This window comes from Colletotrichum aenigma (genome assembly GCF_013390185.1).
Source record: "Colletotrichum aenigma strain Cg56 chromosome Unknown KSG_Cg56_contig02, whole genome shotgun sequence".
Taxonomy (NCBI): domain Eukaryota; kingdom Fungi; phylum Ascomycota; class Sordariomycetes; order Glomerellales; family Glomerellaceae; genus Colletotrichum; species Colletotrichum aenigma.
Window position 1 is genome coordinate 6,615,415 of NW_023500908.1, and position 27,339 is coordinate 6,642,753.

Sequence of the window (27,339 nt, forward strand, 5' to 3'; positions counted from 1 at the left end):
AAGAAGACTTGGTTTACGGTGAGGTTTTCGCTTGCCGGGCAGTGTAATCGTAAGTACCTAGCACTTTAATAAGGACAACAATAGTAGGGAAAACGATAGGGATAGCAGAATTGATAACGACGATGATAGACGACGACGGTGTGACGGCGGTGACAGCGATGGCAGCCATTAAAATGGGTATGAGAAACGTAGTCGCTTTAGTATAGACGTAAGATATACGGATTACATGTTGCTTGTGAAGTGGACATTGCCCAGCTAGCAAAACTCCATCAAAAGCTGACGCGAATGGGTGTCGGCACGAAACTGCGCACTTACAAGAGCTCCGTACATGACTTGCACTCCTAACTTGCGACCCCATCAACCCATCGAGTTCCCCACGATGAACTAGTGTTATGCTTCTCACCGCACTGTCCGCTCTTTTGAGCCAACAACTCATCCACTTTGGAGCCAAGCAGTTGAGAAACAGTGTATGTGATGTGCCCCGAGTTGTACCAGAAATATTCACCAATTTGCTGACAGCCGTAAGCAGCGTAGTTTGTCGCAATATCCCACGCATTGTATTTGGGACAGAACGATGTGGTGTTGGTGATACCGAAAGTGGCCGCATTGTCGAAGACATAGGTGAGCCAGGTGTATGTGTCGAACACCAACGCAGTCGCTCCGGGGTGTGTTTCTGTGAAGGCTTTGGCGGTTTGGTTGAGAACATTATTGAAAGTTTTTATCATCGTCGTGTTTGGCTTCCGAGTAGGATCGCTTTGTGCAGCAGGCTGTCCACAGTCAGAAGGGGGCTCATAGCTTCAAATAAGATCCGACGAAAGGCCATACCGTCTTGTCCAGAGGGGGTAAGTTGAGGAAGAGGTAGCTACGATATCCAGCTTCATAAACGGTTTCAAGGGCTTCGAACTGCTCTGCGATGACCGCAGTGTACAGCTCTTCAAAGTCTGTCAAGTTTTGAACAGGAAATTGGAAGTTGGCCATGTCGTTGATGTCATTGATTCCAATAAAGGAAGCCACGAGGGAACTTTTGGTGTCTGCGTTGATGACCGATTTGCCATACTCGTTCCACTGGGATACTTGGTTTTGGAACGATATGGTGTAGTCATGGTGGAGTGGAACACTTGCTGGGAATTAGCCGTCTAGGAAGAGCATGTAAATCACCAGATGCTCAGCTCACAAAGTAGTGGACACATCGGCGCCCGCGAATGCAAAATTCCATAACTGAATCTCACAGTCTCGTGGCAAGCCTTCTTTGCAACCAGTAAGTTGCTCGATCCAATTAGGACCTCCAGCGGATGAGGTGTTTTGCCCAGGAACAATACGATCCGATAACAGCTGTTCAGGAGTGAACGAGATGTTTAGCTGGGAGCCGATGAAGCTGTATCCCCAGTATCCTTCTGTTCCTTGGACGAATGTGTAAGAATCTCCGAATGCAAGGCTAGTAAATGTGTCTCGTTAGTACAGACTTGAGTGGTGCAACCGGGACTTACACGTAGCCAGTCTTTTGCCAGTCAAAAGGGGCCTCTAATGCTATCGGAGACGCAAGCACTGTCACGGAGGCAAGTCCAAGCAGGACTGCCAAAGAGACGGGCATCTCGAGGATATCAACACAGCATGGGAGATCGCAACTAATGAGGAAACATCTTTTTGCTCCGGGTGAAGTATTTATTCTCTGGTAATTATATGATTTTTCTGCCGCAACCCTTTCTTATCATCTTGGTATTCGCCTACCGCTTCCCCGCTCCAGGAAAATCAAAGTCTGCGGGGTGAAATCTATTGCAAGATTTAGAACCGGATGAGCGGGTTCAAAATCATCAACTAGCACGTGGCGCACGCGGAAATATTTACGTCCACCACTCAGCGCTGTGTCGGGCCTGGCCGTTGAGGGGAAGCCCCTGTAGGGAATGACCAGGGACGCTGGAATGATGTCGCGAAAGCTATCGTGTCAAAAGCCCACTTGACTTCATGAAAACCTCACATATCACTTTAACTGTTGTGTTCACATTTGAATAGCTATTGAATTACCGTTGGGGAAAAATTGAGTCAGACCATCGGTCGAGGGCCAAAGACTTTCTTGTCATTCGTATTTCGCCGCTCATCTATGAGTACTTGAGTCAGAGAGTAACTCACAAGAAGACTCGAATTAGAAAGCTTCTATATCTATAGACGATCTGATCTCCCGATATTTCGACCTGTTTTGAGAGTCGAGAAGCGGAGGAACTGTCGCCGCCGGACTCACTCGGTGCCGACACGGAGCCGGACCCACATATTTTGAGGACCCGTCCGGCATGCATAACTTTATGCACTAGCACCGATAGAGGCGGTATTCCTCACCGCCTAAAAGTTCGCGGCAGAAAAAGTCCCAAGCGCATCTCCAACCATCATCCTACCAAACAACAAACATGGGTGTCGCCAAGAAGACCAGAAAGTTCGGCCAGGTAGGAGCTCTCCAAGCGACTCGAGGTGTATCCCGTCTGACATTCTCCAGGCCAAGCGCCTAATTGGCCGCCGCCACGCTCTTGCTGCGAAACCGACCGAAGCGGAATCGAAGTCGACGACGGAGAAGAACGATGCCGATCTCGTCCTACGCATCCCCTAGGCCCCGTCGGGACTCTACTTCCAATCGAATCAAGACCTGGGACCCCCATACTACATCATTCTCGATACCAACTTCTTCGCGCACACGGTCCGCCACAAGATCGACCTCGTCATGGGCCTGATGGACCTCCTCCTCGCCAAGTGCACACCCGTCGTAACGGAATGCACGATCGGCGAGCTTGAGAAGCTGGCACCGAAGTTCCGCCTGGCCCTGCGCCTTGCGAAGGACGAGCGATTTGAGCGATTGAAGTGCTCGCACTCTGGCACGTACGCCGACGACTGCATCGTCACCACCTTCACGAAGAACCGCTGCTACCTGGTTGGAACGAACGATAGGGCTCTGAGACAAAAGCTGAGGAAGGTCCCGGGTGTGCCTTTGATTGCGGTCGGAAAGGGAAAATACTCTGTTGAGAGGCTGCCCGAGATCGCTGTTTGAGGCTGGAGGACACTGCAGAGAAATATCGACGTTATTGCCACGAAAATACATCGGAACATGCATTTGTGACAGGGCCACAACTGTTACGCAGAGTACGGATGGTGGTCATTGTTCTGCGGAAACTTGTCAAGTCACCACGGTCTACCCGGGGAGCGATTATCAAGCCCATGACTGGACTCGCTAGAATCAGAGAGGATTGCTAGTCCCGGCAGCCGGAACTCCCACGACTGCTGGAGAGGTCGTAAAACGTCCACACTGGTTGGCGAACAGCAAGTCAAGAGGCTGATACGACCGGCGATAGGAACTGGGGATGAAGTTCGCATGGACATGAATAAAGAAGCAATCCATTGGTAATTGTGTCAGGCCCGTGATCTTACGCGATAGGACCTGAGATGCTGGCATGAAAGATTCTGATAGACTTCCGGCAATAGTCCACTTCATTCAACGACCTTGCCTGATGGTAGTCTCTCTCGTCACCATGATTTGGTTCCTAAAGTCTCCCCGGAGTTCCTGGCCCACGTTCCCTGTCTTCGGCTCCGCTGTCACATGAGAGTAGACCGCAGGCACAGCACCCGACTGGCTGGCTATCATATCCTTGAGCACAAGCTCCTCGGTGCTGACCTCCCTTTGGGTATTGTTGCTCTTCAGCTCCTTGAAGTTGCTGCGGCCAATCCTTGATGAGCTCCCGTATCGCGGGTAGGCGCTAGTCCCGCTCTTGTGAGCGGACGACAGACCAGCCCCTGGCAGCCACTTCGCGAGCAATGGCCGGAGAGTCGGCAGAGAGGCGGCGATGATGGAGGTGTTGAGTTCGATGGCGGACCAGATCGCGGCGCCGATGTTCTCCCAGGGAGGGTCCTCGCTGTAGACGGCGGTGCGGAGGGTGAACATTCTGTAGACGGAGATGATACACACACTACCCACCAACGTTAGTTGCACGTCGCTTGGAAATTCTCTAGCAGGCATCGGGGGAGACCGGCACTTACAAAGAGCCGAGAGAGAAGACTCCGAACAACATGGCCTTCTGCTTCGTGGGCAGCCGCAGCTTAAGAACGGACGGTAAAGGGATGCAGAAAATCATAATGTCCGTGGCCATGCTCATGGCTGAGGAGAAATACCAAATGGGGAGCGTGTTGAGACAGAAGCTGGCGGTGCTGGGAACAATGATGGAGATTGGCAGGCATGATGTGCCGAGTAAAGTTGCCTGAGCGCATGCCCACAAGACAACAAACACCATTGCCCAAAGGCAGATTCTCTGAACTCCCTTGGAAGGAAAGACGCGTCGGTATTGGAAGAGGAAAGAAACTTTGACAACGTTCATCCCCATGTTGTAATGGAGGACAGCAACAAGCAGGAACTGATGGGCTGTAAGCGACTGGGTGCCAACTGGAATGACATCCATGACAGGTTGTCTTACCTTGAGTTGTTGAAGCGTTTCTTCCAGCGACACATTCTCGACATGCCTTCCCATACCATACTTAACCTCTGTATCGATCGGTCAGGGTTGCCGCGGGGAGATTTGGAGTGAGAAACCTACCAAGGTAAGTTGCGGCTGTAACAACGATTGCGAACAACTATTGAAGATGTCAGGTTGGGTAATAGACGAGACTCTAATTTGGGTCTGTTCTCACCTCTGCAATCACGATGCTTAAGTCATCTTTTCCCGCCGTTCTCAGAAGCACAAGTCGTGTGTAGAGTCTGAGCGAGAGAATTGACGCTGAAGCAGCGACGAAGCCAATCGCAATACCGCTCACAATATGTCCATTTGATTCAGTGCGAATCACAGCGGGCGTGGCAGCCATGGCTACTGATGCTGACCGCCAGGCGAAGATTCGAAAACGATAAAGGGGAAGATCAAAAGATCCACAGATCCAGTCTTGATCTTCAAGGACCCAGGTCAGCGCCAATGCCTTAGCCTTATACTGAAGATCTCGACGATCAGAAAGGCCAACTCTTTACATACCCTTTGGGGCCATCTCGCGACCATGAGCCACCTCCTGCGACTCTTGCAGAGGGGCAATGTTCTATCTGTTTGGGCAACACTCGGAGGAGACTTCTACTCTGATCCAGAGAATGGCGAAGTGTGTCTCTGCATGCAGGGGTGATGTAGCCGAGACGGCAGGAACGGAAGCACCTGCATTTCTATGTCGAGCGTTCGTCTCGTTTGAGTCTGGGTCTAGTGTGACTGCCCGTTCCTGGCTGCAATCACAATACAGTGGAAAACAAGATTTCTGCCCAGGAGCCTCAACCCTGCTGTGCCTCTCATGTCCCGAGGTTCCCGAATCTTCAACGGTTCTTCAGGGAAAGTGGCTTGGTTTGATTAGACATAGGATTGTGTCCTGCATCGCCGCAGCTCTCATGTCCGACATCGAGCCTGAGTTCCACGTCTGCTCTTCACGCGGCCTTCGACCGGACCCCTTTCCGAACATTCTTCAATTACTATCTCATGTGGCGATGCCATCAAGCCCCCCTATACTTCCGATTCTTTCACACATACGAGAAACAGTTATCATTCAAGGCTCGGCCGATTCAATTTCTTCTTTCGGCCGTTCCGTACATCCATCCATGGTTGCATTTACGTTATTTCAATCAATACGACAGCGCACGGACGATGTTCACAATGACAGTCTGCGTCTGTACGGTGCGTTTGCTCGGGCCCCTTTCTGCGTAGAGCTTCGCCGGGTTGAAGTATGGGATAGTCTAGATGCGACCTGGTAGGTTCCAACGAGGGACGAACCTTGCCTAACTCCCCTTTGCCCTGGAAGACCATTAGATCCCGGCGATAGATGCATGGTTCCTGCCACTGCCAGATTGCCTACTTGCCTGTCTTTGATGGCTGAGGAAAGAAGAGTCTGATCATAGAAGCAACCCAGGCGCACCTCGATCCTGGCTAAAGCGGCAACCTGCTTCAACGGACCCTGTTCCGCGAGATGTGCCTCACACATGCAGTAGCGTGTTGTCGGTAGAAGTCAGGATTTAGCCTAGCAGTGTCTGTTGCGACTGAGACCGGGCCAAGTGTCTTGAAGAGGACGAAAGAGGGAACAACCCTGGCGGGATTACATACTCGCTGTCGCTAATGATACTGCGCTGCAGATAAACTTGTTGGAAGGAAATTCTCCAAATCCTGGGTCATCTTTCGATTCGATGAAGAAATGCATTTTATGGGGTCTGCCGGGGTCGAGCGGGGGAATTGGGCCCGGGGTAAAATGCAGAGTAAGGGTCTTGGACCAATGGAAGATCAGGGAGGAGTGAATACGCGTTCCAACAACTTCCCACGGTGCAACGCCACAGCTCGATCATGCCAGAGATCTTATGGTGTGTTTCCTTTGGAATAGGAGGAAGATAGGGGAGTCTCATAGCGCAGAATCCTTCGCAAGCCACCTACCTTTTCAACGCGCACAACTCCGACCACCAGAACATTCGTTGCGACACTGACGGAGAGTCTCTTAAGGTCTGTTATCCCCAGACTGACCCTTCTTCTTGGCCCCATACAGACAGGGCTTAGTCTTATTCTTAATCCAACTGTCTCCTCTCACCGGGACCCGCCTCCGAAGGCCACCGTTGGCGCTAACCCCAGAGATGCCCTCCGCCGCCCCTCTTTGCAACCCGCTGACAGGGATCACCCCGAAATACGAAGCATCGCCCTCTAGCCGAAGGAGACGTTTGACGTGGTGGGGTTGCCCTCGATGTTCGTGAGCGTTACCACGTCCGCACTGACCTGGAGATCGGGGACGTGTTCGTCTGTTGGTGTCAGTCCCGCCTCTGCTCCGCCTCGGGCAATGTTGACGGGTCTGCTGGAAGGTATTGGAGAACGAAATGCGGGTAGATCCATGGGGTCTGACAGTTGACAGCCGCATTTCGCGCACTGATGCTAGTACACTAGCTCTCTTCCATACGCACCAATTCTTTCACCCACCATATTTGAGGAGAAGTCTTGCCGGACTATCTATCCGGAAGAGTCTTGCCGGTCGCCGCCACATCTTTGATGGATGTATCGGCGCATGCAGTCAGCGATACCAGCATCCCATAGAGCGTGCGCCCACTTTGACTTGAATTTTAGTATTGATAGGAACTTCCTTAAGTACATAAGTAACCATGATGGTGTTTGATGAAATTATCCTAGCAGTCTCGATGAAGTCAGGCCATTAAGACTTGCGGTCCCCATACATGTCCGCAGTCTTTTTGGCCTGACAGCGCAGGAAGATATCTCCGATGTAATGTCGCTTAACCTTGTCTATTCGTAGGCCTCAACGCCAAGTCCTGTCTCTGTCTACCAGGGGAGGATTAGCGCCGCTCATAAACCCGGTGCTTTTGGTTGCAGCATGTGTCAGCTATTGGGTCTGGAGCAATAACCAAGATGCGTCCCTGGCAGCATGTTTTTCTCCAAAGTCTCCGCATGGAAGTGCGGTCGAAGTCGTATCTGGTGATCAATGATCTTGCAATACCCTTACTATGTACATCTAGGTATTCCCTGCCCAATGGGGACGCCTGGATGGTTCCCGGGGTAAGCGTCCTGAAAGCCCCCAATCCGACATAGGAGCGCATGAATAAAGCATTCGTAATGAGAAAAGCGACTTCAATTGCAGAATCTCCTCCCGTAAGCGGTTTAGTCGACCGAGATACCCAGCCCGATGGCTCTTCACCACGTGAAGTATGAGCCATCATCGGCATCTACAAAAACAAGCCGCCCTCCCATCCAATAAGCAGACCATCCAGACCACCCAGCCACAATCCTGCGTCAACCTCCATCATCAACGGCCGTCACTCTTTTGACTTTGCCCAAGATGATGTTTTCCAAGGCTTGGCCAGCAGCTGTCCTGCTGTTTGGTGTCGCTTCGGCCCAGGACAAAACTTACGACTATGTACGTCCATCTACCGACCTCTCTTGCCTCAATAATGTAGCTGACACTCCATACAGGTCATTGTGGGAGGAGGTACTGCTGGATCAGCGCTGGCAACACGCCTGAGTCTAGGCCTGCCGGATGCCCAGATCTTACTTCTTGAAGCCGGCCCATCTGCCCTCGATGAGCTCCGCATCAACGTCCCGGGTCTACGAGGCTCCATCCTGGGAACTAACTTTGACTGGAACTTCACCACGGTTGACCAGAGCGGTCTCGGCGGTCGCCAGATCCTCGTTAACCGCGGCAAGGTCTTGGGTGGCTCATCAGCCATGAACTACCTCTGCTATGACCGTGCTTCGTCCCCGGAGTACGAATCATGGGCTGAGATGGGCAGCGAGGGCTGGACTTGGGACGTCATGATTGATGCCATGACCAAGTCGGAGAACTTCACCGGTACAGACAAGGATCCTCGCGGTCGCACCGGTCCTATCCGCAACACGTACAACCGCGTCATCTATGATGTCCTCAACACATGGCAGCCGGCCGGCAGCGAGCTTGGCCTTCCTATCAACGAGGAGGGCAACATGCACGGCAACCCCATCGGCATCATGTTCCAGGGCACCAACATCAACAATGTCGACTACAGCCGGTCTTACAGCGCCAACAGTTACTTGCCTCTCGCCGGTTCTAACCTTGTTGTTCAGACGAGTGCTCAGGTTGTCACGGTTAATCTCGAGAAGGCCTCTGAAATGGAGTACGTCGCCACGGGTGTCACGCTGGCTGACGGTAGTGTAATCAATGCTACCAAGGAAGTCATTCTCTCTGCCGGTTCTGTGCAGAGCCCTGGTCTGCTCGAGCTTTCTGGTATCGGACAGACCGCAGTGCTTGAAGCTGCCGGAGTTACACCTCTGGTTGACCTTCCTGGAGTTGGCGAGAACTATCAAGACCACATCCGCACCTCCAACGTGTACCGTCTCAAGGATGGCATCGACTCATTCGACAACCTCATCTTCGACGCCAACGGAGAGAACGCCACTGCTGAGCTCCAAAAGTGGATCGATGGAGAGGTGTCTCTCTACGACTACACCTCGGCCGCCTATGGCTTCTTGAACTGGGGCCAAGTCGGCAGCCAAGCCCAGACCGACATCATTGCTCTCGCCGAGACTGCAGTCGGCACTAGCAATAGCCCCATTGACAAGAAGAAGCTCGAGTTCCTCAAGAACGACGCTGTTCCGGACTACGAGCTCATCTTCGAGGCCAACCACGTCGGTGCCGCTGGGTACCCTGGCTCCGGCAAGTTCATCACGGTTTTCAGCACTGTCATGCATGCCCTCAGCCGCGGAAATGTGCACATCGACCCGGCCAACCCGACAGGCAAGCCCATCATCGACCCCAAGTACCTCAACAACGAACACGACATCAAGGCTGCAGCGGAGGGCGCCAAGTTTGCGCGCAAGATCGCCGAGACGGGCCCTATCTCTGAGATGTGGGAGGCCGAAACTGAGCCAGGCCCAGATGTCCAGACCGACGAGCAGTTTAGCGAGTTTGCAGTCAACACGGTCAACAGCTTTTACCATCCTGTTGGCACTTGCTCTCTTCTGCCTCGAGATGACGGTGGTGTTGTAGATGCCGATCTTAAGGTCTATGGAACTACCAATTTGCGCGTGGTGGACAACAGCATCATTCCCATCATTCTCTCTGGTCACATTCAGACGGCTGCGTATGGCATTGCAGAGGTTGCTGCTGCAAAGATTATTGCCCAATCTGCTTCCGTATTGTAACAAGATACCAGACGTGCTTGTAAATTTATTTACATTGATTCCAAGACTGCCCTAGTTGGTTTCACTAATAAGACTCTTGCCTGCAAATGTTGAAGACCACTAGTCCAGGCATTCTAGCGACTTTGTTCTGAGATTTGCGGCTATTCAGTGTAAACGCTCGTTCCCATCCTATTAGACTAGAGGTCTGACAAAGTCTAAAACGTCCTCAATATTTCGAATTACGCGGCAACTCTCAAGCTTCTTTCCATCGTCCGAGTCCGAGTTATCGGCTGATTCAGGGGCATACAACAATGCACGCAATCCCGCTCCCAAAGCCCCCGTCATGTCTGCTCTGGCCGAGTCGCCGACCATCAAAATTCGGTCTGCCTCATACCCTAGCATGTCGATGACAAATTGGAATGCACGGCTATCCGGCTTACTGTATCCTATCATCTCTGAGCTAACCAGACAGTCGACGAGAGGAAGTATGCCAAGAGCAGCCGCCTTTTCCTCCTGGTGTTTCTGTTGTCCATTTGTGAGGATGACGACAGATATTCCCATAATTTTCAACCGTTGCAGGGTCTCCAGGCTGTAGGTGGTTGTACTGTATGCGGCTCGGTAAATTGCCTTATATCTGTCGCGAAACCTTTCCATCTCAGCCTGTGATGGAGTTGGAAGATGAAGAGAGGTGAAGAAATCCCGGACCTTCTCGATGTCTTTCTCTTCGTAGGTAATTTTGTTTGCGAGATAATCATCGTAGGCGCGATTAAGTGCACGTTGGTACACGAGGTTGAGCAGTTCGATGGGAAATTGTTTTAATCCGGGCCACATACTTTGCAGTTTTGCCATGGCCTGTATCGAGGAATGAGTATGGTCGAATAGAGTACCGTCTAGGTCAAAGATGACCGCATCGAAATGGCGATCATTCTGCGTGGGTTTGGCGGACATGGCCTGTGTTCTTTGCGAAGTTGGAGCAAACTGAGCCGTGTTGGATGGGCAAGAAAGAAAGCTGAGAAACAAACGTTGCAAGAGAGGAAGACACAAGAAAGCCCAAGCCATTACCTCCTTTCCTTCTAACTTTTTCCTTCGCAGTTGCCGGCTGGAGGCGCACCTTTTCGGTACGTAGGCTTACATGCGTGCGCTATGCGGCAGGAAATCCACGCTCTACAGAAATGTTTCGATTAACCTCAACACCGTCCAAGTTGCATATTTGTGGTCTAACTAATGATGCTGTTAGAACTTCACTTCATCCGTTGCATCTCTTACCCTTTTCATCGCCTTTCTAAGACCCTTTTGATCCTCAGCACCCACCGCTACGTCGGCCAAACTGACGCCGGTGTCTGGGTCCTCGTACCAACTGATGATGCACATCTGCCCACGCAAAAACTCCTCCTTGAACTCACTGATAAACTCCGCTCGTGTCTTCTTTAAACTGATGGAGAATGAGGACCCACTCCAGAAGTCACGGCTGGTAAAGTGACCTTGAAGGAGAGGGAGGCACAGTGACCCGGATGTCCTAATGTTGAGATCGACAACGTGGAAACGGGAGAAATCTTCTTCCTGTGAACCATTTGCTGTGTGGCCGTTTGGCTTTTGTCCGTTTGTCGTTGGTGCCGTTTCTAGAACGTCAGCCCCAGCGGGTCCAACGTATCCATGGCTCCTCAGCCAAACGGCGATCTTCTTGACCAAAGGGCCAAACTTTCTCTTCAACTCCTCCTGTCGAGCATAGTTGATGGTGCTACCAATCCACGCCTTGTCGTCATCAATCATTTGCTCCGAAGCCGCAAGAAAGATGGGGTCGCTTCCGTCGTCAGTGACAAAAAACGTCAGACCGTAATCTCCAATGGGGTTCTCAACCAGGTCCGAGAGTACAAGCGCTGCAGGGCGCAGGTGGACGTTGGAATCTGTGACTGAAGATAGTAGTTTCCGAAGGATGCCGTCCCTGAAATCCTGCACGACCTTTTCTCGGTCTTCCTCGGTGTTGATGATGTAGGTGCCCGCCCCACCAAACGTCTGTTGGTTCTTGAGAACGAACGGGAGGGGATGCGCCTTGAGGTCGGCAAAGATCTTTTCGCTCTGCTTCTCAAACCATTCGCCTCGAGCACCTGAGCAGGCTTGAGGAATGACGAACTCAGCCGTATCGCCTTTGCACAGCGTGCAGCACAGTCGCGCCTCTCCTGCAAGTCCATCAAGCTCCACAATCTTCGACTTCGGCGTCGGCAGCCCAGACTCGGCCAGGGCGGCTTTTGAGTTTAAAAACCAGTGCGTCTCGGGCGGGAAGATCAGGTCATAGTCTTCCAAGCCATCCAGAACCAATTTGTATGCGATCAAGTCGATACCAGCGTCCTTGATGGGAATCTTGGATGGGCCCGGGCAGAAGATGAGATCTGGTTGTTGGTTCTTGGCGAGAACTGAAATGGTCTTCTGGGCTTCATCCTTATCATGGGTCTTTTGCTTCTCCGTCTCATCGATGTTGAAGAGGACAACAGCCGTGTCGCCGCTGATGAAGGCGTCGCGCTGCGGTATCAATGATAGATACTTGACGGCCAGCTCCTGCTTCTGCTTCATGTCCCCTGCGTGGCCGTTGGCTGATCCCTCTTCTGGGATTGAGTTGAAAGGGCTGTCCTGATACAAATATTTCGCGTTTCGAGGAACGTTGGCGCTAAGCTCAGAGGCGGAGTTGATTCCGCAGAGAACTTGCGCTATCTTTTTGTTCGCATTCTTTGGGCTCGCTCGCCGGTAGAGGTCGGCGAGCGTAGTGTCAAGTGTTATTGTCGGCAGATTCGTCATTTTCGTGTTGTTCTTCTCGAGAGTATGTGACTGAGGGGTTGTTCACAAAGGAGAACCGCGACTCTAATAAGTTCAGGTGTTGTTCAAGTGAAGTCAACCCGCAGGCGCATGTGGATCTCACTTGATCACGCAGGCAAGGGGTAATTAACGCGTACGCGACAGCACCTCAAGCTCCCTGATGTGGCTGCGCTACGATCGACGTGACCTCTATCTCGCAGAATGATTGGTCACTAGCGCAGATCCTCCTAACATTATGGACCAGTTCATCCGTCGGGAAGATGACGCCTCAGCGCCCAGGAGCGCAAATCCTGTTCGACATATTGATGTCATTGTTCGAAGCCACGTTCTCAGGGGGCGGGTCGGGATTCGCTTCGTTTACAGGGCAGACAGGGGCACAAGAACTGGTCGTGCGTTGCAGCACCAACATGGGTCACATGTAAGACGTTTGACGTCGGCTTCAGAGCGTTAGAGTCGCTCGTCTTCTCCAAGGCAAAATGGAACATTCTTGGGTGAACATCGGCTGTCAATGTTACCTGGATTGCGGCTGCTGGGCTAAGCTAGATCCTGCCCGCCGATTTTGCAGCCCTATTAAGGCGGCTCTTGGCAAAGTTGCATCATTAGCCCAGCCAATACAGTCCGTTGCGTTGACAGCGTCCGCCCCTAACTTTGACCTGGAAGGAAAATTTTCCACTAGCCTAAACCCCCCCTAAAGCCCCCTGAAATTCACACCTTTATAACTCTATACGTACGTAATATAAATAGCTAAAAATTTGATCGATTAATCTACTAATTAAAAGCTATTTGATAATATATTTTTATTTATATATACTATATACGTATAGAGTTTTAAAAATATAAAGTTTAAAGGGTTTTAAAAGGGGTTTAAACTAGTAGATACTAAATATAACGCTCAAAAGAAAAAGCGAAACCCTTTATATATAGTATCTATAGTATCTACTCTAAAAACCCCTTAAATTAAATTAAACTTTATACTTTTATAACTTTATACGTATATAGTATACGTAAATAAAGAATATATTATTAAATAGCTTTTAATTGGTAAATTAATTAATTAAATTTTTAACTATACGTATTACGTACATATAGAGTTATAAAAGTGTGAAGTTTAGGATAATTTAGTAGTTTTTAGTAAAAAGCCCCTTTTTTTTTTACCTTTTTTAGGCCGAAAATTAGGGGGCGGACGCTGTTAACGCAACGGACTGTAGCGCAAACCCCGGTCGCAGAGTAGCCGCGGCATGCCAGGCTCTGGTCAGCGATACGTCATCCCGTGAGACAGCGCATCGTGGGAACATTTTTTGTTTTGACATTGAACGGGTTTAGCTTACCTTATGCTTGGTTTGAGGAGCGTTTTCTCCGGCGACGGGCCGTGGTTAGCTTTCATAGGATGTCTTTCGTTATTCCAAAACCAAGCGCTTTCGCTGATTACTGAACCCTTACAGCCCCTCTCAAGGTGTGAAGAGATCCAACAAAGCGTCCTCCACGAGCTACGTACTCAACGACGTATCGTGGGCTTAAGACTGGTAATCTCAGTAACTAGTTAGTTCACCAGGCACTACAGAATGATAATTCTCTCGCGAATGCTACAGAATTCCAGATTGCGTGTTCTGTATGTGCACAGTCTACATGCTGATCATGGGACCAACAGGTTGGCAAAATTTGCATCGAAGAACTTGCCCCTACGCGCCGTCCAACAACCTAGCCTTAATTAAAACCTGAATGTCATGTTGGAGGCCTTGGAAACAACGCGTGTGTTTGGCAGTTATCGAACACAATTGGGCCTCCCATTTCTAAAGTAGCCCGGTGCCTAGACAAAGGCGACTCCGTCTAAAATGATCCAAACTCATCACGTGCGGTACTCAGACCCAGATTCAATTCCTGCTCATCGTCCAATGCAACTATCCGCTGTTTTTGTAGCGCTTAATGGAGGAGAGGGTGAGTGCTGATGGTCACGCCGGAGATTCGGGTTTGTGAGCATGTAGTTCCTTACGGAACCGGTCGAAACTCGTATTCTGAACCTGTCGACTGTAAGAATCAATAAAACAATGACAACGTATGACAAAAATTCTGTGTTGACGTTTGCACTGCCTCAGACGCGTAAGTAATCGCTAGACGATAGTTATCAATAGTGGGTCAACCCCCAGTCTTTCTCTTCGCTTTTTCAAGCTAAGAAGATGTCAGTGAGTGTATGTAACTTATCACTCCACATCCTAAGGAGTTATGCTTGACCCCGCGTCAGCAGCTAGCATGGACTTCTCCTCTTCTATGGTACGGGCAAGATATCGTACCGCAGTCAACCTCAGAACAGGCCGCGATAACTGTAGAAGGGTGTGCCCATGAAGACACTAGAGCATCGGCTGATGATCATGCGTACGCGGCGCTTGTAGTAGTCAGCATGTCGCGGACAATAGCTGCTGCTATCATGGAAATCCGGTATCTTGTCATATTCATTATTGCATACTAAAGCAAGCAGCTCTTGGCGACATAGACGTATAAAAATGCCATATGCGTGCTACTCGATCCTCACCATTCAAAGCAACCTAAACATCAATATCCTCTCAAGTTGTCGAGTCAGTCACGCATACGTCTATCAACGTGAACCCCTGAAAGCAACGACTTGCTCTAACGACCATGGCGCTCAATGTAACGAATTCAACCTTGATGAGAGGCGTCGCTTGGTTCGGCCAGCCTTATAATGTCTCTGTCATCAACTTACCCGTACCAGCTATCGTCAACCAAACAGATGTTGTGGTCCGGATCACCTCTTCCGCCATCTGCTCCACATGTATCACGGATTTGGTGGCTCTCCCGAAGTTCCCTATGGTTTTGGGTACGAAGCCGTGGGCTACATCTCGAGCATCAGAGATTCTGTGACATCCCTCTCCGTTGGCGACTATGTTATTATCCCAGATAACGCTGACGATGGCCACTGGGGTCCTTCTCACCCTCTATCTTTCGGCGTTGGTAATCCAAACTACGGCGGCCTGCAAGGTAAGTTTGCATCCGCATATCATTCTTACTAGGAGTACCAGAAATGTCATCTTTTCGAAAGAGTTGCTAAAGCTGACCATACTTGCCTTCTGTCAAGCTGAATACGCCAGAGTCCCTTTTGCCGACCAGTCAGTCATTCCCATTCCGATCAACTCCACCAACACCACCGCCGAGCTCGACTATCTCATGATAGCGGATGTGTTCACAACCGGATGGCATGCACTCACATACTCGGGATTCCAAGCTGGAGATACAGTTGCGATCTTCGGCGCCGGCCCCGTTGGCCTCTTGTCTGCTTACTCTGCCAAGCTGCGCGGTGCTTCCAGAGTGTATGTTCTTGATCGCATCGCTAGCCGACTTGAGCAAGCCCAGTCTATCGGTGCCATCCCCATCGATTTCTCTCAGGAGGATCCTGTCGGGGCTATCCTTAGACAAGAACCTGATGGCGTCAATCGCAGCGTTGACTGTGTAGGATTTGAATCTGTGAATGCTACCGGAGGATCCCACAATGGGATTGTGCTAGAAAACATGATCGCAGTCCCCACCACCTACGGAGGAATGGAAATTGGCGGCGTCTATAACGGCGGGGCGAACAGCACGGAAGGGACGCCTTACGCAGGAACCTTGCCTGCGGATATTCCCGTACCGGTCGCCTCACTGTGGAGGAAGGGCTTGTCCGTCGGAAGCGGTATCGTTCTGCCCTTGATTCAGGCACCGCCTTTACTCGACTTGATCGCGTCTGGGGTCGCCAGGCCTAGCTTCGTTGTCACGGCTGAAATTGGAATTGAGGAGGCCCCGGAGTACTACCGTCGGTATAGTGATCACTTGGAGAACAAAGTTGTCATTCGGTTCTCTTAGATGGATTCGCTGTAGTGATTATGATTGGATGGGACCGTCTTAGGGGAACTGGGCTGCCGTCTGTCACAAGAACTCTCAAGTAGCCAATGCACACATACTTAACGATTCAGGATGAAATAGTCCACTCTACGGCTATCTGCCCACAGATTAGTCTTCTTGCCAATTACGCCAAGCGGGATGTTGAATTCCTTGCCGTCTATTTCAAAATGGTGCAAGGTCAGTGAAGTAAGTGTTCACTTATGACTTTGCATTCTACTACCCGAGATAGGCCGAACGGTGTCATCATGCGACATTAGTTCAATGAGGGGCCCTCTATCAGCTATCCTGTGAACTGCGGCACAGCACTTAGGTTCGCCACGAGCTGATGTGGCCTGCACCAACAGACCAACTAACCAACAGAATGAGGAAGGTGATAACTTCAAAGACTTTAGCTTCAATTATGAATGGTACCATCCTCGAGTCTGGACCTTCAGCCCAGAGGACTACTTAATTGGCCGCCAAGCCGGTCATTCTTCTCAATTCTCTCGAGAAGCAATCACCTCAAACTCTCAACTTTCATCCGCATCCACAGAAAGCCCTACCTCAAGCTACCATGGCCAGCAAGGACGTTCCACCTCCTCCCAACGTTGTAGAAACTGCTACGCAACCGATCAATCGACCCCCACCTTTTCTATTGCCTTCGGAAGTAACGGCACATTCTACCAACCTTATCCCAGGATCGGCACCATTCACCTTCGCTTACCCTGAGCCCTCGGCATTGTGGCTTAGTCGCGATATCCAACATGAAGACTGGGCTGCTTTTACTTCAAACCTCGTCAGAGCTGGGCGTTCTGGTACCACCGGCGGCACACCCCTTCCAGCGGATTCGAAAGGACAGCAGCCAATGTCGGCTGCGCAAGGCCCTGAATACGAGGAAGAAATCAGCCGCATGCGCGAAGAGCTCGCTCGATGGAACGAAACATTCTTCAAGCCTCGAGGAATGAAAGTCGTCTCAGGCGAGGATTATCGTGCAGAGCCACGGCCATCGTCCTCCCAGGCCCAAAGTGGCAGCTCCGGAGGCGGTGCCGACAAGAGGTGGAACTTTGGGCCGGACAAATTCGGCTTCCAAATCGGAGGTGCCCTGTTGGGAATCGACATGTCTAAACCCGCCAAGGCAAGTGAACCTCAACTGAGGTAGATTGCGTCCTACGTCCAAATACACACGATAGGCATAGGTACCTAGTACTGACATACCAGAGCTGGTAATCACGAGGAGGGAAATGTTAAGTCCGGTTCATTTTACAGATACAGTCCACTCAAAGGCGCAGTTAAGTCTACTTGTCAACTATAACATACGCTTGGCTACTGACTAAAGCTTGTCATGCTTCTCTGTGACCTTTACTGATCAAATGAGATACTCTTCAAACGTTTGACATGAAAACAGTCAGAATTGCGCCATAAGCAGTTGTCACCATCATCATCTCCACGCTGCTGACTTTTAAAAACGCAGATACCAGACATGAGAATGTCACAACACATGCTGCTATGACTCCCAACTGCACTTCCTTACTTTGATATGAAAGTGTCGCCAAGGGAATCACCACAAAAATTCCGACCAGCCCTGTCATGAAGAATCGAGAAATCACCTCGGCAATCAGGACGGTATTTTGGTAGGCCTTCTTGCCTGACATGCCAGTGTTCTCGACGCTTTCTATATCCTTTGTCCACCATCTGGAGAGTTGTCGGTACCGTAAGTAATATAAGCACCGCCGCACGAAGCGTTCCATGGGGTCTTTTCGCAGGCGCTGCCCTAGGTCTACTCTAAGAAGGCGGGTGTGGTACATTTGGTGGGCCGTTCGATCTTTTCTTAGGCTTGCGTGTTGTTCATCATCGATCAAAGATGACGTTTCCATGCCCATGATGTCATGAAATGCAACAAGTGCCTCATCTGTATTTCCATGAGCCTCTGGAAATGAGGCCAGTTCCTCGTAGAGTGGCTGCAAAGTCGCACTTACCATATTGCCTCAGCAAGTCGCGAAGCTTAGTGACCAGTTCTTGGTTTATGATCTTGGTTGGTTCTGGTGCTAGTGACTCGCAGCTCCATCTGGAATCTATGCCAAGACGTGCGCGTGAGGGCGGAACTTCGGCTAGACTCTTTCCTGCCTGGTAAACTAGACGATTGAGTTCAGATATCTCACCTTCGAGGAATCGAAGGTTCAGTAAGTGAATCGTTCTGAAGCGGCTGAATCCATACAGTTTGACATCTTCATCTGCGGTGCTGCTTTCCCAGTGAGCGCGGAACCGCTCTTGAAGAGCGTCGGTATCCAATTCCTCCATTCGTATTACGGGCTGCACCCAGGAAGAATTTACGAGATAAGAACACGACTGCAGTTGGAAAATTCAGTATCCAAGGCAACGATAGATATATGTGGCGCTGCCAGTCTGCCTTGCCTTGAATTCTGCCTAACTACCCCGCGGTCCGGGTTCATATGCAGAGAAACACTATTCGACGAATGAAATGTAGCCGACACCAAACGATAAGGCTTCCATGCCCAATTCGAACCGGTCGTCACCGATTGTTGAGTACGGCTGCTCACTCACCACTTGTTATCAAAAGCACTACCATCCACGTAGTTCACCATTTCGGTCACCCAGCCCAGCGTCTCCCGCCCTTCGCCAAATTTCATACCCTTGCTCATGACCTTCCTGTAGTTTTCCCCGGGGTTCACTTTACCTAGAACGTATGGTCTCCGAGTCTCTACTCGATCTGGAACTGGTATGCTCCGGCCAACAAGAGCTTCCATTCCTTGCCATGCAAAGGTTACGGCTTCCTTTGCACCACCAGGTATACCAGCATCATCCAACATGAATATCTTGACTCCGGGCAGGTGTTCTTTCATGTAATCTGTGATGTTGGGATTGTACGCCCCTCCACCACACATAAATACCTCGTCAACCTGCTTCCCCTCAGGGCCATACCGCCGCCAATGGTCCACAATCGCCCGAGAAGTGATTCTAGTGACAGTAGCAACCACATCATCGGCAGACAGTCCACGAGCCTCTGCGTCGCGTATAAGGTCATCTGCCAGGGTGTCGCGGAACACTTCGCGTCCCGTAGTCTTCGGCGGGTCCCACGAAAAGTAAGGAACATCTCTGATGAACTTGTCAACGAGGCCCTGACACACTGTTCCGCGCTTGCCCATCACTCCATCCTTGTCATATTCCATTCTACCATTCGTATAGTGCCTCACAACCGCATCAATGAGTGCGTTGCCCGGACCGGTATCAAAGTCGTATGCATGATCAGGCCCCTCAGGTGGAATGAAGCACACATTCGCAATACCGCCAATATTTTGGCATGCGCGAAGCTTTCCGGGATGATGCAGCAATAGTGCGTCAAAGAAGGCAATGAGGGGGGCGCCCTGACGCCCAGCAGATTGATCCGATACACGGAAGTCAGTCACGGTGGTGATTCCAGTGCGTGAGGCAATGATGGTGCCCTCTGCCATTGTGAGGGCAGACTTTGGAACGCCCTCTTCCGGCATAGAAGCAAGCCAGATTGTTTGTCCATGAGATCCGATCGCGTCGATGGACTTAATGTCAACTTCGCTATCGTCACAGAATTTCTTGGCAGCCGCTGCGAAAACCTCCCCTAGAAGGACGTTGACTTCTGACAGTTCTGACGCCGAGGTTCTGTCGTGTTTGATGATGTTGAGGACTCGCTTCTTGATTTTGAGATCCATGGGGATTTCCCCATATTTGAGAAGGGAAAAGTGCATCGGCGATTCTGGTGTTTCTTGTCGAAACTGACAAAGAGCGCAGTCGATGCCATCCTAAAAGCTTTTTAGCTTTAGACTAGACATCGAGATCAAACATCTTAGACGACTTGATGTTCTATAGATCATGTTTCACGTACCATCGATGTGCCGCTATTAATCCCCAAGACTTTCAAGTTCAGCGGCTGACCCCTTGAAGGGCCATTCGTGATCTTGTTTTCGGCTGACATGTTAAATCGTCAAAACGATATTCAGGAGCTTGTAAAGATGGTCAACGACTCAATTAGCTACAGCAGACAAAGAAGCTTCGCTCGAAACCTTGACTTCGACAGTATTGGCTTGGTCCTTATGTATTGCTTCCCGATGGCCGTCAGCGCCCAAAATCAGGCTGATGCGGGGTCAGCCTGTACACATCAATGCTAACTAAGGCTCGACTTGACGTAAGGGCCTTCCCACGCTGCAGCTGTACATCACGGCTCGGTGGAGAAATGGGGAAGCGGCTACACGGCTAAGCGGCTAAGCGTCTACATGGGGTCCTTCGGCTACATGGTTAAGCGGAACTCCCACAGTAATCACTTGGCAATGCACGCTTCTCAATCCACTAGGCACGCCCGACAATGGGCCCGTGGTTGTAGAATCCGGGTTTAATTGCGGGGGGTTCTTTAGGTAGGTTTAGAGAAACGTCGGTACTTGAACAAACAGAGGACTTCGTTGCCCACGCCTAAAGCCGACTGCAACGGAAGAACAAGTATCTTTGGCTTCTCCCACGTTCTCATCGAAACTTCTATCTAAACCACCACTCGAGGTGTGCAATCGCAATCATTTCGCACAGCTGCAGTCATAGATCATAGATTGGGCGCCTTTGAGCCACATCGTTAATGATTTGCGACGTACATCATGAACAATACATTTATCACCAACATGAACTACACCACCTGGTGGAAGCGCCTTTCGGCCAACCAGCTGAACATCGCTATTCAAGCCTTCTCGCTCATCAGCATATTCTTCGAGGGTTATGACCAAGGCGTCATGGGAGGCGTCAATGCCTCGCCTCGATATGTTGAAGAGGTCGGAATCGGAATGGCTGATGGCACTGTCACAGATACTGTCCATCAAGGAGGCATCGTTTCAGTTTATTATCTCGGCTGCATTTTCGGATGCTTCGTTGGTGGGTGGGCGGCAGATCGAATTGGCCGCATCAATGGGTATTCCATCCCATGTATTCTGCTGTCTCCTACATGTGCACGCTAACGTCTGTCGAGTCTTTTCATAGGATGCACATTCTCTCTTATTGGAGGAGCTCTTCAAGCCGCAACGCAATCCAGCGACTTCATCATCGTTGCCCGCGTCATCACAGGTATCGGAACGGGGGCTCTAACTGGTATTACACCAGTAATGGTTGCGGAAACATCGACAGCGGAACATCGTGGAGGCTTCCTCGGTTACGTCTTTATTGCAAATTACCTCGGTATCTCCGTTGCGTACTGGTTGTCATTCGGCCTTGCTTTCGTTGATGGGGGAAACTCTGACGTCCGATGGCGTTTCCTTCTGGCCTTCCAGTGCTTCCCCGCCCTGCTCCTCTTCCTCGGTATCAAGATGTTGCCTGATACCCCTCGGTATCTTGCATCGGCTGGCAGATTTGACGACGCTCGTGAAGTAATTGAGCATGTTCGTGGAGGATTCGGCCCTGACGTTGAAAGAGAGTACCTTGAGATCAAAGCCATCGCCGAAGAAAGTACAAAATCTTCACCTATTGAGTTTGTGAAGATACTTTCAGGAAACGGCTCAAAGCCTGGATTCAATCTAGGCCAGCGCGCCTGGCTTTGCCTGCTTCTGCAGATCATGGCATCTTGGACCGGAATCACGGCCGTGACGGCGTACTCGCCGGTTCTACTGTCACAAGCCGGATACACCGAGTTAACACAAAACGGTCTCGCCGGTGGCCTGAACACGGTTGGCATCGTCGGGACCATAATCAGCGCCCAGATCGTCGATCGCCTCGGACGGAGAAAGTGCTTAATGGGCGGTGCCTTCTGCCTCTTCACAGTCAATCTCATTGCAGGGTCTCTGTACGAAGGGTCTCGTTCAAACCCTGACAAAGCTGCACAGTTTGCTCCTGCCGCTGTAGCCATGCTATTTCTGTTCAATCTTTCATATGCCGCCACGTGGGGGATAGTGGTGTTCCTTATCCCAACAGAGGTTTGGTCTTCTGATCTGCGTGCACAAGGTAATGGGTTCGGGATCACTGGATGGGCCATTGGAGTCGACATGACAACTCTGGTGAATCCCATCATGTTCTACGTCTTGGAAAACCGCACCTACTTCCTGTTTGCCGGCTTGAATCTTGTCTGGATGCCCATTGTCTATTTGCGTAAGAGAACCCCCCCACCGACATAATGCCTGATATTGGCCGGATACTGACCTACTTTAGTCTACCCCGAAACCTCCGGCCGTTCACTCGAGTCGATAGATGCCCTCTTTGCTGCGAACAGTGTGTTCACTTGGAATATGGAGCGTAATTACAAGGCCCACAGCGATGTTCTCGCTAACCGCGGACATGGCAAAGAGGGGAATGTCTTCGCCGATGCTAGGAACGTTGAAGATGCGGACTTCAAGCCCTCAGGTCAACACGTATCGCACAAAACTAATGCGTGAGGAAGCACATGCGGATGAGAGCCATGTGTTTGTTCCTTGGGAATTGGGCCACTTCGGCGGTGTGCTTACATATCACTTGATGGTTCGAGACAGTAAGGTATCATCATGTGAAGTCATGGAGTAGATCTACTGGCTAAGATGCTTTTTCCATGACTGTCATTAGTGTTTGACTTTCCTATTATTTTTATCTTCTCTACCATGCCAGATCTGAGATCCACCTAGATGCCAAATCCAAATCAAGTGTCTGTCTTTTCGCTTGTTATTTCACATATTGATTTCAGCTTTTAACTTTGGTCGTCGAAGTACGGAAACTGACTCTGATACATGTTCAGACTCCAGTCCCAGTCACTTAACAGGTCGTCAGGGATCTGAAATAGTGGTGACATCTCAGAACTATCTGGCAGTCCAATGATCGTCGTTTCTGTGTTAGTGTCTGCAGGCATCGCTTCCGTAAAACCGTCCGCAGCCGAGTTGTTTCTTTGCCCAGAAGTTCTCGCTGCGATATGTTGCCGCGACAACATGTAATCGTCGATGGTATCAACCTGTTTTCGGAGCTTTTGACCCGCACCTGCCCGTTGTTGCAGGAATGACTCGAGGCTCTCAAGCAGATCTGCCATGGAGAGAAGCAAACTTCTGACGCGTTGATATGAGCTCTCCGAAAGCGGACCTTCCATGACGGAACCGAGGATGTTTCCGATCGAACCGATGTGGTATACGAGAGGAGTACTAATAGCGCGCTGGAAGGTCTTCGGAACTTGGTGAAACGCTGTCAACACCTCGTTGACAACGGAGCATTTCTTATCCAGACCGGTGTCACCTTCCAGGGACAGCAACGCCATGCGCAGAAGTGCAACCGTTGCTTGGATGTTTGCTGCCTGAAAGCCGTATATGTCCTTTTCGGCGATACCGGTCGCCAGACCGAATTCTTTGAAGCGATGGTGCAGACCGCAATGGAGACTGTTCACTCGCTCTTGTAATCGGTGCGTCTCCAAGCTTGAGTGGCAGTCTCCGAATAGATTGAAGCGAGAGTGCCGCGTTCTCAGTTTGCAGAGTACGTGCTCCAATATGCGGTAGAGATCTGTGGTGAAATTCCACCCTTCGATCCAATCTGGATTGCCTGCTGATGAAAATCCAGACTGATCACCTTCAGGATACTCGACTCTTGAGGGAGCCTCCTGGAAATGAACGCAGCGATCCCAAACGAATGACGTGAATACGTCGAGCGTGTAAATGGACCAGTACTATTACAATATTAGCCACGAAAATGTCTGCCAAGCAGATGGGTCAACAAAACTCACCAACCGCCGTCTCTCCTCTTTTTCAACCCTACACAGGCTTGCTGGCCAAGACGACTCTTCATGCCAACCCCATGTTGTGACCATCGTAAAGTAATGGCCAACGTACATGCGCATTACTTTGATCTTGCCATCTTGAAGGCTTGCGAGAGCTAAAAGGGCGCAGGCTCGTAAGGTATCGAAACTTTGACTGTGCGAGAAGTCGGATGGCAAATTATCATGGGCAGCTTCGAACAAAGTTTCTGGCGTTATTGCTGTTGAGTTTCCCAAACGCTCCCTAGGGAAGACCAGCGCGCCATCACGGACGCGAGCTGAGGCCAAGGCGCAGGCAGCCATGATCGTACAGAAGAAATCGCGGTTTCGGGTGTGCTCTTTAGCAGCCATCCGCTCCTCAGCATTCTTCCGATCGAAAAAAGGAAAGCTCTAATTCTTAGCTCAATGATTCCATCAGAATGACAGCCCATCGAGTAGACTCACATAGGGTAGACTGTTTCGAAATAAATTCCGAGCAATTCTTTGATCAGAGTGGTTGACACTGAAGCAAACGCACACCAGGCTGGAGCTAGCGTGCCTGTGGGGAGTTTTCCACGTCCGAGCTCTGTTCTGTCGCGTGATGGCTCAATGACGGAGTCGTGAGACACAGGCTCTGGAGGACCATCACTCTGAGGCTCTTGATCTGAGGGGACAACAGTCGCCGCTATGCTGGAGTTTGCTTCTGTATGCTCGGGATCTGTAGTGGATTTCTGTTCATTTACCGTGCGCCCAACGCGCTCCAATCCGCCCACATTGCCCCTTTTCGATGGGCGGGACAACTGGCATTCAATTCCAAAATCGACGCAGTTCTGACATTGGCTCGGGGCTGCTTCGCTGCTGCGGCACTTGATCCTGCGTCTATGGCAATAGTCACCTGCAATAACCTATCAGCCACATCTACATTGCATATTTCATACGCCTGGGCACCGCCCGAAGTGGAAAAGGGTTCGGCGTACAGGCCTTCGTGGAGCGAAGTTGACGTTTTTGGCGTGGATCAGGCATTGCAAAGGCGCCGGGAAACGTGGGACGAGTATTTAGTTGAGCAAAAGCCGCGAGATTGCCATCCGATAGAGCATAATGGTGATAGATCAGACGGCAGCTGAGCTTGTGAAGAGGAGGTAAAGTGTGGGGGAACTGTATGGATTTGGAGTAGCGCGGCTAAGCCACAGGGGCTGTGCTTTCCATGCAGGAAGTCTCCTGGTGGCTTGGAGTTCTTGTGTTCGTGAAGGGTTGATCGTTGGGTACCTACATGCAACTTACCATGTCAATAGAATGATTACTCTGACTGAAAAGTAGCCAAAGGACCATAGGCTTGACCGTCGCTTGCGGGGACAAAGTCACGTAGCCCCGCTGAAATCGGGCGCATGCAGTCTTTAGGCTGGATCCCATTCCTCCTGGCAGAGCCGCTGTGTCACTTCTCCCCTGGTCGTACTCACATGTTTCGGAGGGATGTAGATCCCATGGCTGCTGACGCATCACCTCTCGTTCCGTAGTCACCAGGCAAGGCTCTGATCTTTCCGTCCCTCCCTCGGGAAGTTTTCCCGTGCTTATCTATCGCCGAGAACCGAAAACAGCCCATCTCGAATCCTTTCTTCTTGTTGATGCCCTGGCCAGACTTTCTAGAGACTGATGTGCAATGTCCGACCCGGGTATTTACACCATTGGTTGGATCTGCGCCATCACGACAGAGTTTGTCGCTGCCAGAGCATTCTTGGATGAACAGCATGACGCCCCACTATCAATCTCGCAGCATGATAATAATAGCTATTCCCTTGGTCGCATGGGAAGGCATAATGTGGCCATCGCAGCTCTGCCCAAGTCCGAATATGGCACCACAGCCGCAGCTACCGTCGCGAGAGATATGGTCCACAGTTTCCCGAATCTCAAGGTTGGGCTTATGGTTGGGATAGGGGGTGGCGCTCCGAGCAAAACCCACGACATTCGCCTTGGTGATATTGTCGTAGGGACTCGCGACATAAACGCAGGTAAAGGAGGCGTGGTGCAGTACGACTATGGCAAGACGATACAAGACCGGGAATTTTCGATGACGGGAAGTTTGAACCAGCCTCCACTGTCATTACTGACGGCAGTCAGCAGCCTTGAAGCCCGGCATACGATGGAGGGCCACGACATCAACGGCAAGATTGAAAGAGTACTAGAGAAGTATCCTCGTTTGAAGAGGAGCCATCGCCGGCCTCCCGTCACCTCCGATAGGCTCTATCTGCCGCACATCACGCATCCTCAGACAGACTTCTCAAACGAGTGCAATGCGGTCTGTGGAGGAGACCAATCTCAAGTGGTAATGCGAGCTGAGAGAGGCGTTGAAGATGACAACCCTGCCGTCCATTATGGCCTCATCGCGTCCGGGAACAGCCTGATGAAGGATGCCAACATAAGGGACCAACTATCGAAACAGACAGGAGCGCTCTGTTTTGAGATGGAGGTAGCCGGTTTGATGAATCATTTTCCCTGTCTACTTATTCGGGGGATCTGCGACTATTCCGATACCCACAAGAACAAGGAATGGCAAGGCTTTGCAGCGATGACGGCAGCGGCTTACACAAGGGATCTTTTGGAGGAAGTCTCAGCTGCGGTTGTCAACAGGGAAGATAACCTTGCAATGGCCATTAAATCTCGTTAGTTTGAAAGTTCCCGGTTTCATCTCTACTGACTATACTGACCCCCCAATAGTGGAAGCTTCGCAAAGCTGGCAAAGGAAATCTATCCAGGAAACAAATCGTACTGCCAGTGATATCAGGACTTCTCAGCGGCACGCCGATCTTCGGAGGTGGTTGTCCCCCCCAAATTCCTCCACAAACGCAGATAGCGCCAGGATTGTCCGACAAGAAGGCACTGGCTCATGGATCTTTGACGAGCCTTCTTTTCAGCTATGGCGGAGCGGTTTTCGCCAACATCTTTGGCTATATGGACTATCTGGATCCGGTAAAACCGTCCTCAGCACCACGATATTCGATCGCCTCAAGAAGGAAGATGTCTGATGCCTCCTACAGTTCTATTTTGATTTCCGAGATCCCAAGAAACGAACGCTAGATGCTATGCTTCGAGGACTGCTCTATCAACTTCATTTATCTACCGGTGGGACTGTTTCTGGCCTCGACGCCTTGTTCTCTGAGTGTTCGGATGATTATAGTCAACCTGCTTTCGAAAAGCTCTCGAGTTGTTTTCATGATATGCTAAGGAGTGTGGAGAGTGCCGTCATAGTGATGGACGCATTAAACGAATGCGTCACACGTTACCCGTTGATTCGTTGGATAAGAGATTTGGTATCTACCAGTGACCTCGGACATGTAAAGA

The 27,339-nt window shown here is 50.7% G+C and overlaps 12 protein-coding genes across 12 annotated transcripts; 6 read left to right on the forward strand and 6 right to left on the reverse strand.

The window, feature by feature from the left end:
• Positions 1–341: 341 nt before the first annotated feature.
• aes1-3 (Acetylesterase) lies at positions 342–1,591 on the reverse strand (the record flags this gene model as incomplete). The annotated part of the gene is made up of 4 exons (XM_037319059.1): positions 342–767; positions 826–1,117; positions 1,175–1,435; positions 1,488–1,591. The coding sequence occupies 4 exons, from the start codon at positions 1,589–1,591 to the stop codon at positions 342–344; spliced, it is 1,083 nt and encodes a 360-aa protein (XP_037182827.1).
• Positions 1,592–2,399: 808 nt separating this feature from the next.
• Positions 2,400–3,031, forward strand: FCF1-0 (rRNA-processing protein FCF1; the record flags this gene model as incomplete). The annotated part of the gene is made up of 2 exons (XM_037319060.1): positions 2,400–2,435; positions 2,597–3,031. 2 exons carry the CDS (start codon positions 2,400–2,402, stop codon positions 3,029–3,031), a joined length of 471 nt encoding a protein of 156 aa, XP_037182832.1.
• Positions 3,032–3,472: 441 nt separating this feature from the next.
• CGCA056_v003805 (uncharacterized protein) lies at positions 3,473–4,830 on the reverse strand (the record flags this gene model as incomplete). Its single annotated transcript, XM_037319061.1, has 5 exons — positions 3,473–3,944; positions 4,015–4,385; positions 4,446–4,513; positions 4,566–4,602; positions 4,660–4,830. The coding sequence occupies 5 exons, from the start codon at positions 4,828–4,830 to the stop codon at positions 3,473–3,475; spliced, it is 1,119 nt and encodes a 372-aa protein (XP_037182833.1).
• Positions 4,831–7,812: 2,982 nt separating this feature from the next.
• Positions 7,813–9,650, forward strand: citC-3 (Dehydrogenase citC; the record flags this gene model as incomplete). Its single annotated transcript, XM_037319062.1, has 2 exons — positions 7,813–7,890; positions 7,947–9,650. 2 exons carry the CDS (start codon positions 7,813–7,815, stop codon positions 9,648–9,650), a joined length of 1,782 nt encoding a protein of 593 aa, XP_037182830.1.
• A 1,212-nt stretch (positions 9,651–10,862) lies between these two features.
• CGCA056_v003807 (uncharacterized protein) lies at positions 10,863–12,419 on the reverse strand (the record flags this gene model as incomplete). The annotated part of the gene is made up of 1 exon (XM_037319063.1): positions 10,863–12,419. One exon carries the CDS (start codon positions 12,417–12,419, stop codon positions 10,863–10,865), a length of 1,557 nt encoding a protein of 518 aa, XP_037182831.1.
• Positions 12,420–15,220: 2,801 nt separating this feature from the next.
• Positions 15,221–16,286, forward strand: fdh-2 (S-(hydroxymethyl)glutathione dehydrogenase; the record flags this gene model as incomplete). Its single annotated transcript, XM_037319064.1, has 2 exons — positions 15,221–15,428; positions 15,526–16,286. 2 exons carry the CDS (start codon positions 15,221–15,223, stop codon positions 16,284–16,286), a joined length of 969 nt encoding a protein of 322 aa, XP_037182823.1.
• A 592-nt stretch (positions 16,287–16,878) lies between these two features.
• Positions 16,879–17,463, forward strand: CGCA056_v003809 (uncharacterized protein; the record flags this gene model as incomplete). Its single annotated transcript, XM_037319065.1, has 1 exon — positions 16,879–17,463. The coding sequence occupies one exon, from the start codon at positions 16,879–16,881 to the stop codon at positions 17,461–17,463; it is 585 nt and encodes a 194-aa protein (XP_037182824.1).
• Positions 17,464–17,686: 223 nt separating this feature from the next.
• On the reverse strand, positions 17,687–18,602 carry CGCA056_v003810 (uncharacterized protein; the record flags this gene model as incomplete). Its single annotated transcript, XM_037319066.1, has 3 exons — positions 17,687–17,784; positions 17,836–18,213; positions 18,281–18,602. 3 exons carry the CDS (start codon positions 18,600–18,602, stop codon positions 17,687–17,689), a joined length of 798 nt encoding a protein of 265 aa, XP_037183762.1.
• A 260-nt stretch (positions 18,603–18,862) lies between these two features.
• Positions 18,863–20,271, reverse strand: anmK-0 (Anhydro-N-acetylmuramic acid kinase; the record flags this gene model as incomplete). The annotated part of the gene is made up of 2 exons (XM_037319067.1): positions 18,863–20,098; positions 20,182–20,271. The coding sequence occupies 2 exons, from the start codon at positions 20,269–20,271 to the stop codon at positions 18,863–18,865; spliced, it is 1,326 nt and encodes a 441-aa protein (XP_037183761.1).
• Positions 20,272–20,938: 667 nt separating this feature from the next.
• CGCA056_v003812 (Sugar transporter STL1) lies at positions 20,939–22,696 on the forward strand (the record flags this gene model as incomplete). The annotated part of the gene is made up of 3 exons (XM_037319068.1): positions 20,939–21,209; positions 21,315–22,412; positions 22,473–22,696. 3 exons carry the CDS (start codon positions 20,939–20,941, stop codon positions 22,694–22,696), a joined length of 1,593 nt encoding a protein of 530 aa, XP_037183764.1.
• A 284-nt stretch (positions 22,697–22,980) lies between these two features.
• On the reverse strand, positions 22,981–24,327 carry CGCA056_v003813 (uncharacterized protein; the record flags this gene model as incomplete). The annotated part of the gene is made up of 2 exons (XM_037319069.1): positions 22,981–23,937; positions 23,995–24,327. The coding sequence occupies 2 exons, from the start codon at positions 24,325–24,327 to the stop codon at positions 22,981–22,983; spliced, it is 1,290 nt and encodes a 429-aa protein (XP_037183763.1).
• Positions 24,328–25,660: 1,333 nt separating this feature from the next.
• CGCA056_v003814 (uncharacterized protein) lies at positions 25,661–27,023 on the forward strand (the record flags this gene model as incomplete). Its single annotated transcript, XM_037319070.1, has 2 exons — positions 25,661–26,660; positions 26,716–27,023. 2 exons carry the CDS (start codon positions 25,661–25,663, stop codon positions 27,021–27,023), a joined length of 1,308 nt encoding a protein of 435 aa, XP_037183758.1.
• Positions 27,024–27,339: the final 316 nt, after the last annotated feature.